General features: G+C 46.5%; 1 protein-coding gene across 3 annotated transcripts in view; it reads left to right on the top strand.

The window, feature by feature from the left end:
* The first annotated feature begins 2725 nt into the window (after positions 1-2725).
* Positions 2726-10491, top strand: part of LRBA (LPS responsive beige-like anchor protein) — a 646348-nt gene continuing 638582 nt past the window's right edge. For all 3 annotated transcript variants that reach the window (XM_073642521.1, XM_073642520.1, XM_073642519.1), the window contains exon 1: positions 2726-3157. In XM_073642521.1, coding sequence (XP_073498622.1) covers positions 2960-3157 — 198 coding nt within the window. In that variant the 5' untranslated portion in view covers positions 2726-2959. The remainder of the gene's footprint in view (positions 3158-10491) is intronic.

Here is a 10491-nt window from a genome sequence, read left to right as displayed (position 1 = left end):
CGACAGCGCAGGTCCTTCAATCCACTGTGAAGTGCCGGGAAGCAAGTAAGAGCGCAGCGCGGGCCGCCGGAAGGTAAATATACATTTATTTTTTATTTTATTCTTTTTTTACAGATTTTTTAATGGTACCTGGGTGTGGATGAGACTCTCCTCTCCTCTACACCCAGGTACCATCCGCACATTAGAAAGCGCCAATTACGCAAGTACAGATACAGTCTTGCGGTATTTGCGCGTTCTAATGCAAGTCAATGGCGGCGAAAACGCAGCATTTCCGCAAAATAATTGGTAGTGCTGCGTTTTTTTCCGCAATGATAATCCGCAGCGGAAATTTCCGCAGCATGTGCACAGCACATGCGGATTATCATTGGGGAACATTGCTGCCCTTCTACCATGCGTTTTTAATGTGTTTCCGCAGCTGCAAAAACGCTGCAGAAACGCATTAAAAACGCATCGTCGGCACACAGCCTTACTTTGTACCACTAATTAAAAAATCCTGAAGATATAACTTTGGTACATTTCCATTTATTTTTGAAGATATTGTACAGTCTGAAAAAAATTAAAGGGTGCCAATAATGGTGAGCAGCACTGTATGTATCTATCGTATAACATCACTGACTCAATAGTACAATCAGAAAATAGAGGACAGGAGCAGACTGTCCCGCAGTCACAGAGCTTATCCACACCATCCAGGCTACAGCAATGCATGGAGTACTATGGGGATGTACTGTGTTACTGCCTCTACCCAGGTCTGAACAGTCACAAATGATGGCACGCACGCTCCTCATTTAGGAAATAATGGCTAGTGGAGGTCTCACTTTCTGGTTCATAGAGACACCTAATTTGCGACATTTTGACAACAGAAAAGTGGTGGAAGCCTTGAGGCAAGCTAATACAACATGCGGCCCACCAAAGGATTTTCTACGGCCCACAGAGAACTGTCTGAGAGATGCCGCTCCCTTTTTCCTGTATTCAAATGTATTTGCTTCTTTCTGACGGGGTGATATTTTGCAGAGGGGCAGTTTGGGGGGGTATTTTACAAAAAGGCAGTGTGGAGGGATATTTTGCAGAGGGGCAGTGTGGGGGTATATTTTGCAGAGGGGCAGTGTGGGGGGATATTTTGCAGAGGGGCAGCGTGGGGGATATTTTGCAGAGGGGCGGTATGGGGGGATATTTTGCAGAGAGGAAGTGTGGGGGGATATTTTGCAGAGGGGCGGTATAGGGGGATATTTTGCAGAGGGCCGTGTGGGGGGATATTTTGCATAGGGGCACCGTGGGGGGATATTTTGCAGAGGGGCGGTGTGGGGGATATTTCACCTGTAAAGCGCCATGGAATAAATGGTGCCATAATAATAAATAATAATAATTTTGCAGAGGGGGAGTGTGTGGGGATATTTTGCAGAGGGGCAGTGTGTGTGAGAGAGGGAATACTATGCAGAAGGGCAGCGTGGGTAGGATATTTTGTGTAGGAAACACAGTGAGGAGCAATTATTTATTCAGGGGATTAGCATGGCAGATATTTTTACTTATGGGTCATTATAATGATATTTTTATTTTTAAGAGCACCGTGTCGGGAAGTGCTGCTGATAACGGAGAAGAGGGAAGTCTGGAGAGACGAGCTCTGGGCATGAAATCTCATCATGACGTCTGTACTACATGGAGACAATGACAAAAGGGATGGGAACAACTTGAATCAGAGCAGATGTCACCTATAATGTACCTGAGTGTAAATGTTTATTTGTGATACTGCCTGTGTCTCATTAGTGCTCTATGGTCTGCAGTCTGATGATGGCTGGCAACTCCCAGTATCTTTTTACCATTGTTAAGGACATACTGGGAGTAGTAGGTTCATGCGATACAATTGTATATGGGGCTGACCTGACATTGTAATTGATCCCTGTACTAAGATTGGTGCTGTAGTTATGTACTGACAGTGGTTCTAGCATTGTAATCATGTACTGACAATGGTTCTGATGCTGCATTCATGCAGCGACAGTCATTTTGGAGCGGCGTTCATATACTGACGGTGGTTCTGACACTGTATTCATGTACTGCCGTAGTTCTTGGGCAGCACTCATGTACTGCCGTAGTTCTTGGGCAGCACTCATGTACTGACGGTGGTTCTGATCTTGTATACATTAAGCAATACATAACGTGCTTCATAACCATGCTAAAACTTAAAAATACTAAAAATTAGACTTTTGTGATTATGAGGAGTATTTGGCAAGTTTATTCTCCAAAAACTCAGTGTAAGTTAGCATATGTTCACACTTATTTGTTGGAACAGAAACTAAGCAGAATCTTCCAAAATCTTCAGTTACGCAAAACTTGGTTCTGGTGATGTAGTCATGTAAGTACTCCTTTATAATTTTATGGCCCTTTCGATTGGTTCAAAAAAATGTGCACACCCCTGCCTTGGGGTAATGGTATATCATGAAGAGTCCAAAAGTAGTTTCCACTACAGTAGCCCTGCAGGACCAACGTGGTCAACGGGACAGTGACTCCGCCCAGGGCTCGGTGCACCACGTGTTAGGTGAACTCACCGGCTCGCCCTGCCCTTGTGCTGCCATGGCGCGCTGTCTCTTACCTGCGGACAGGAGGAGACTGCAAGCTGCGGCACTGGCCAATCAGAGCGCTGTAAGTAGAAGGTAGACCAATGAGAAGGCAGCCTTACCAGAAACCCGCGACTGGCAGCCAATAGCGACAGGGGCAGAAATGACAGACACCAATAGCATGGCGGAGCAGGCGGAGACCAGCGGCCACTTCCTAGGACGCTGCAGTGAGTGAGAGGAGGGAGGGGGTGATCCCGGCGCACCTGACAGGAGGAGGAGTTCCCGGTGTTGGAGTCCCGGTGCCGGTCTGGAGCTGTGCCCCCACTGCCCACGCAGGATTTCTGTACTCACGGATATCTCCTCCAGCTGACAGCAAGGCACGGCGGCCCTGTGTGTTCCTGCACTCAGCCATGGCCAGCCAGGAGAGGCAGGTGCACACAACAGGTGAAGAGCGATCAGCCGCAGAGGGCCCCGATCCCGGAGGGGCCAAGGCTTTAGGCCCGGGGGTGCCGATCCGGGGCATCCGGATGAAGTTCGCAGTGCTGAGCGGACTGCTGGAGGTCGGGGAGGTGAGCACCAGGGACCTGGTGGACACGGTCTTCAACCTGGTGAGTACTGGTGATGGGCGCAAGTCTGTGCTGCCGGAGCCTCCGACAACTCCTCCTGTCAGTCGAAAGCCCCCCCCCCCCAACAACCCCTCCTGTCAGTCCCCCGACCCCTCCTGTCAGTCCCCCGACATCCCCCTCCCCCAGACAACCCCCTCCTGCCAGCCCCCGGAGAATTGATGACCACACTCACAGGCAGACCTGACTTATCTGCTCCGGTAACGCAGGGTGATCACCACTGTAGCCGCCATTTCAGCCTCCACATGGGTCTGTCGCCTGTCAGCCCTGGTGGCTGCTGTGCCCAGGTGGTGCGGCTGTGCAGTAGGGTAATGTGCCTGCTGCTGGCTGGCACCCGGCTTCTCCAGGTGGTGATATAGATGAGTGGAAGTTTCCTCACCTCAGTGCAGAGATCTGATGGTGACTTTTACCTTCTTTTTGTTAATAATGGTGATGGGGTGCTTGATCATAGCAGAAGCCACAACACCAGTGTGAATCCAGCCCAACCACTAACACATGGCCCTGGTGATAGTTGGGCATGGCGGCCTCCTGAATGGAGTGGATGTTCCCACTGACTGATACCAAGCAGAGATCCTGAATGGTGGGGGACCGAGGAACAGGGTGTACTACAAGGTTGCATCATACAGTCATTAAAGGGGCGCTCTGAGGACAGAGTATTATGGCAGATCAATTAGAAACTCCAAAGTCTGGTGGTTGAGCTCTGTTCACATTGGGTTAATTACAGCCTACAGTGTAGATTCTATTGTTCGGTTTTCCTTTATGGTAGGGGGAATGGGGGAAGAATAAACCTTGCTGCTGATCTCTCTTCTCCCCCCATCCCTTCAGAAAATAGTAGTATAATAGTAGATACTATTCCAAGTCCGTGGGATCCAATGGGTAAAGCTCTAGTGTGATGGATCTGGCACAGAGGCTAATGTACATGTAGGTGACTTAATGCGGTTGCTGCTGTTTAAACTGGTCTCCGGGCTCCCATACAAATTAGATTATATTCGGCTGAACCCTACAATTTCTGTCTGCCATGTAAGGGTCGGGCAGATTGAATTCATATGCCCAATCCTCTTCTTGTTCAGGCAGAATGTAAGTGTGTCTGCTGATGCCGCTCTCTGCTCATTGTGAGCATGTGAACGTTTTCTCTAGTCCAGAATTTGGCTATGGTGGGGTCTGGAGAGATGGATGTTGTCACTGCTGTCATAGCTGTATGGGCCCCTCTGGTCCATGAGAAACTGACTGTACAGAAGAATGACCACTTGTTGCACTAACATCTCTGCGTCTTGAGGATTCCTAGTGTTTAAACCCCTATCCAGGGGCGAAACTATAGTTGATGAAGGGTTTACAGTGTCCCCTGGGCCTTCTAGCCTAACAGGGCGCTAAGCTGTCCCTTTAGCTAAGGGATGTCAAGCTCAAACACACAGAGGGCCAAAATGAAAAACTTGGACAGTCTCGGGCCAACCAGTATACAGTATAATGGGCCCCACGCAGTCCTCCATACAGAATAATGGGCACACATAGGTGTGGTGGTTCTGGTGTCGTGGGCCAAAGATAATCGCCCCACAGGCCAGAGTTTGATATGTATGCTCTAGGTAATATGAGACAGCTAATACTAGTTAAGAACTGAGCCGGTTGGGGCCCTCTGAGATTTGGGCCATTGCCCCTACCAATCAGGTTTTTGTATTCTCATATATTACATATATTCCTGCATACTAGGTGAGAGACTGTGTAGCATTATGGACTGCCCTCTCCACACTGTGATGCTTGTCATATAGTAAGCGCTGGGCACTGGGGAGGCATCAGCTGGAGTGCTGCAGTGCACATGGCCTCGGGGCTCACTAGTGCTGGGGCCAGCAGGTGCATGTATGGCAGGCTTACGTCCTCGCATCGTACTACAGGCTGATGAGAAATGCTGGCCATCTGCAGCAGGGACTTGTCACTGTGCTACAAGGCTTCTCAGAAGTCTCCGCTCTCTGAACCTTAGCCTTGGCTACTATTCTCAGTAGGCCAGCTACATCAGTGTGATATGGTGCAGGAAGTGTGTTCCTGTGTCAGGGTGTGGGCAGGTCCCTCTGTCAGGACCGCTCTGTCTCTAGCTCTCATACTACTTGGCCTGGAATCGTCACTACTTTTTTTTTTTTTTATCTCTGTTAATATTTTCTATAACTGTAACCTCTGCTTTACGCTGGGGAATCCTGAGTGATCGGGCCTTTCACCAGTGGGATCTATCTGTCTGTTAGTAGCACTTACATATTACAAAAGGTTTCTGTCCATTAATTCTCAGTGGCAGCTGGATGTTGCATTAGGGCCAAGACTACACAGCGAGGTGTCGCCCGACAGCAGTGTTCAGACCAGCGACTCGCTGTTGTGCGACACATTTAATCCTGTACTTCTACTGTTCACCGTTGCAGCCGATTTGCGTTCACGTCTTCGGCAGAGAATTCAGCTCATTTGTGACTGTTGCACCACTAGGCCACAATGTGGCACCATAGGAAATCATTATGGATTCAAGCCTAAAGTGAACTGGATTTAGGAGATGCTTAGTGGCATTTTTTTACAGCAATTAGTGTTTTATTTATTTATTTTCTTAACTTTTTAAGTAACTAGCATTTTCAATGTGGCATAAGAGACATTTTTTTTTTTTTTTTTTCCGGAAACCGCTGTGGCCATATGTTACTTTTGTCTATGCTAAAACACTACACATGAGTTTTAGTTTGTGTCCTTTTGGGGGGTGGTTTAGTGCACTTTGTATGGCGTCTCTTCATGCATTTTTACCATACTCTCCTCCACAGACCATCAAGAACTAGTTCAAGCTGTTACATTTGATGTCCATCACATCCACACGCCAAGCATTTAAGAAACACTAAAATATAGTGTGTACGAGGCCTTAATGTGTATTTACAAGCAGTGCAAATGGTTAGCTGCTAAAACGATCCTGTTCAAATGAATCGGACATTGGATGTGTGAATGCTTACTAGGGATGGCCTGAAATGCGTTGAATTTATTAAGCTGCATGTAAAGAAACGTATCACCCATTCACAGGAAGGGTAGTAAGTCAGCTTGGACCCCATTTGATCTCCAGAGTTTCCCTTTTCAGTTAATGTGATTATGGTGGTCGCAGCCATCGAGACACATATCCCCTTTGAAGTGTGCAATCTGCCCTGCGGCCTTATGAAATAAGGAGCTTCCCTCCTTTCAGTGATGCATTTGCTGTTAATTATTAGTATTAGAGCACTACCATCAGGTTCTGCCTGTAACCGCTCCATACCTTGGACTTTACACCTCATTTGCTGGAAGAAAAACCGATAATGGAACAATAGCATGACCAGAATACAAGGAGCTGATCTAGGGTCTAGCTGTGTACGTGATGGGGGCACGGGTGGGATCCTCCTCTGTAATCAGATCACAGGATGCACGTCGGATCTAAAACGATTTGACAACCTTCTGTGGCTTGAATCAAATTTTGTGCTTTGGTTTTCTCCATAAAATATATATTTGTTGTTTTGCTCTTTTACGTCAACCACGCCACTTTTTTTTTTTAAAGGTGGAAGAAGCTTAGCAAAGTGGGCATGTGCCAGCAGCTGCATGGGAGATTTAGGGTAACTTACACCAGAGAGTGGCAGAGATCTACTTGAAGTTAGAGGCACGAAATTACTTTACATTGTGAATCCCCTGTTAAAACAAAGTTTTGGCTCAACATCCGTACTGTGGGCTAGTGTGTCCCATACACCTTCAGTAGTTCTCTGCCGATCACTTGCCTGACAAGTATAACTTCTCAATTCCCCATTCCCCTCCCATAATCATCCATGCTCACTTTACCCGAGGGTGCATGTGACCCTTTATTAAGGGAAAGGGGTGAAATTGGCTTCCAAACACCTCTGCGTGTAGTTTTTTTTGGAAACAGAACTTTCTGACATGCCTTAATTGGGAATATTCAGGAGACCCCCTTAAACACATGACAGTTTTCCGGGTCTTGCCCTAGGGCTTTATTTGCATTTCTGCTGTTTCAATTGAATGAGATTTTGGGCATCACTTGTAGGGCTCCTTCACATAACCTTATTGTTTGTGAAAAAATACGGACCACTGTTATTCAGCGGGGCAGTGCTGATGAGCGATTTTTATCTTTATTTCAGAAATCTCATGCACACATCTTGTTTTTTTTTCCTGACTGTTTTATCAAAAAGCTGTGTTTTTGCAAAATGCAGCATGTCACTTCTGTCAGCGTTTTTTTTTTTTTTTTTTCAGCATTTTTCACCCATAAAAAGCAATGGGTAGTGCAAAAAAATGCAGCAAAAAACACAGGTTTCATGTTTTTGGTGCCAAAACCTGATTAAGTTGAATCAGGTTATTTTTTTTTATGCACTAAACTTTATCAGCATTCACAAGAGACAAATGTACCCTGACAAAAAACACGGCAAAAACTCAGCAAAACCTGCTTTTTTTGACGTTTCTTCTTTACTGCCAAGAGAGCAGGTTTTGCAACTTGTGAACATAGTCTTATTCTAGCTTCAAAGTGATGTAATAAAAAAAAAAATTGCATATAATATATAATCTAATATAATATACCTTTCATTGTGAGTTTCACCTTTTGCAATGTATAGGTAAAAGGTTCCCGGAATCTCTTGCCTTCCACCCCATCACAAATTGGTATAGGATCCACATTTCTCCCGGTTTCAGTGCACAGAGAACTCCCTATACCTGTGTTACAGCCCACATACACCACTTTCTGCTATTGCCATCCATTTGACATTGCACATTCAGAAAGTTTGGTCCCGTTCATCTGACTGGTGTGACGGGACAGGGTGGAAGGCAATGGCTGTAATTTTTCTAACCTTGCATTGCTCACTAAGGTCTGCCATAACGCTGCCTAACTGGTTTTTCAAGTTTGAAACCAGGACTTAGGATGTGGAAGTAATGCTTCTTAGTAAAGTTTGGCTTGGTGGGTGCCTTATGTCTGTGGCCGCGTTCTCAGCCTTACAAAAAGTGATGTCTCCATGAGTCCTGGGATCAGTTACAGTTTCTCATCCAAGTAGGAAGTATTCTCTTTCTGCTCCAAAGCTTGGTTTAAGGTTTCCCTGCTTAGCATTGTGCGGAGACCTTTGTTAATAATTTATTCTCCCTCACTAATATGTGTACTGCTTTTGTATGTGTGCTAAATTGTTATAAAATGACACCTCCACCCAAAAACCTGAAAACTTCAAATGAAAAGTCACCGCTGAAATTCTGTTAGTGACTCACAAAGTGATGGCTTCACAGAGCTAATGACTGGCAAAACGGGTATTACAGAGTCCCGGTGGAGGAGCAGTCTGCGGCGTGGGTGAATATTTTCCATAGTTCACCAGTTGTAGAACCATCATACTACAGCCCACGCTTCTGCTTCTTAGATCCGGTGCTTGAGAATAGCTGAATTTTCAGGTTTGATTGCAGATGTGCTTTAATCCATATAAAAAAATAAACATCTGCCCAGTGTTCATACCGAAATTAATTTGCTTATATTAATCTAAGATCCCGTCACCCAAATAAGTTTTCAGTTCTCTAACTGTTCTGCTTTATGCTTGCTGTAGTTTTAAATATTTCTATCCTTCGGGCTGCCCCTCTGCTGGACTAGTGGAAATTCCAAATTATTGCGCATCAAACATATGGATCTCCAGTTTAAGGGGTTATCCAGGACATTTATTTTTTACTATCGGCTTAAAGCGCACTTGTCAGCAGGATTGTGCTTGGTAAACTACATACACTGTCAGGTGGGCACCATTACACTGAGTAAAATAATACCTTTGATGATATCCGTCCAGTGGTTTTTCAGTAACAGTCAGTACAACTTCGGTTGAGTGGCTTACGCTGACATTACGTCAACGGAGCAGTGGCTTGTTTTCCGCCCTTCTCTGTTGATAGGGCTTGACTGCCGATTTCAGGCTGATTGACAGCCGGCTCCCCACTGCTTAACTGGATGTCAATCAGCAGTCCTGCTCATCGACATGGCAGCCTGGAAGAAGAGCTGCTCTGTTGACTTGGAGCAGCTGGAGTGGCCGGTGACCACTCTGCGCCGGGTATAACAGGTAGGTAGTTAGCAACAACCTGCTGGTTAGTTTATAGGCCCATTAAAAAACAAACAAACAAAAAAAAACCTAAAATAAAAAATCCTGAATAACCTATAGAAGGTTGAAGCGTACACAAACGCTTTCCTTTGTCACGCCGATGACTCGCATAGTTAGTCGGCTCCCTCCTACTTACTTCATTTGCCACTCTGCTTCTCCCTGTGTCATCTCGCCGAGTTGCCTCTTGCAGCAATCCCAGCACTGCTGCTGTTTCCACCTGGCTATTTGAAGGCGCGGCCAGACTCTGCAGGAATGTGTCCTGCAGAGTTTTCCTTCCCTGGCCTATCTCCTGCTACACGGATTATGTTTCACGGACATTTAAATTTGGCCTTGCTCTCAGAACAATTTTTTTTTCTTTTTTGGAGGAGTAGGTGGGGGACATGGCTGAAGTCACATGTCCATTTTAAAGAAAGTCGCAAACAGGTCTTTCTCCAAAGCGCCGTCCACGCCCTATTGGGGGACAGGAACACAGAGAGGTTACAAGACTCCTCCCCACCGCCAACCACCAGTGTTTTCCTGTCCCCCTTGGGGCATGGAGAGGTTCTTCAGTGCTGTCAGTCCGGCGTGGCAGCATTGAACATTTTTTTTTATATTTTTTTTTTTTATATACTTCCTGGGCATTGGTCAATCGTGAGTCCTCCCCTCCTGCTTCCTTACTGCTCCCGATATGGGACCATCCCGGTCTTCCTGCACTCCACTGGGGGTAAAACAGGCTGGGTATTGTGAATGCCGGAGGCCTGCTCCAGCTCTCCGGCGTATCCCCCTTCCTTTTGGTGTGCTCTTCGGGAGGTGCACGCCCAGAAGTGACGTCATATTAAGGCGCCAAGTCAGTTCCGTTTTTTTTTTTTTTTTCTTGCTCTCCACACTGGAACGCACATGATTTGCACGCTTCCCAGGATCTGTCATACAGAGGTGACCGAAGGGGGGAGGGAACAGGAAGTTCCTTGCTGGGGGCACCATTTTTTACTACAAAAACCTGCCAGAAGACGTCACCAGGTAAGGCTATTCCTATCATGGACGGTGACAGATCTTCTATTCCTGCATCTGCAGAGCCCAGTGCGTTCCTGGCTACTGTGAGTAGTACAGGGGCCGGGTCACTGGGGGGGGGTGGTTAACTTAGTTTCTCTCTCTTTGCACTGACACTTGTTATTCCCCCCCCCCCCCCCTTCTAGTTATACTGGGTATCCCCTTCTTTTCCCCTCTCTTAAGGAGACAAGGCCCCCACTACTAATA

The sequence above is a fragment of the Phyllobates terribilis genome, unplaced genomic scaffold, assembly GCF_046119375.1.
Source record: "Phyllobates terribilis strain yellow unplaced genomic scaffold, ASM4611937v1 Scaffold_1__5_contigs__length_1240528914, whole genome shotgun sequence".
In the NCBI taxonomy this organism is placed as follows: Eukaryota; Metazoa; Chordata; class Amphibia; order Anura; family Dendrobatidae; genus Phyllobates; species Phyllobates terribilis.
This window is presented reverse-complemented; position numbering and strand designations above follow the sequence as displayed.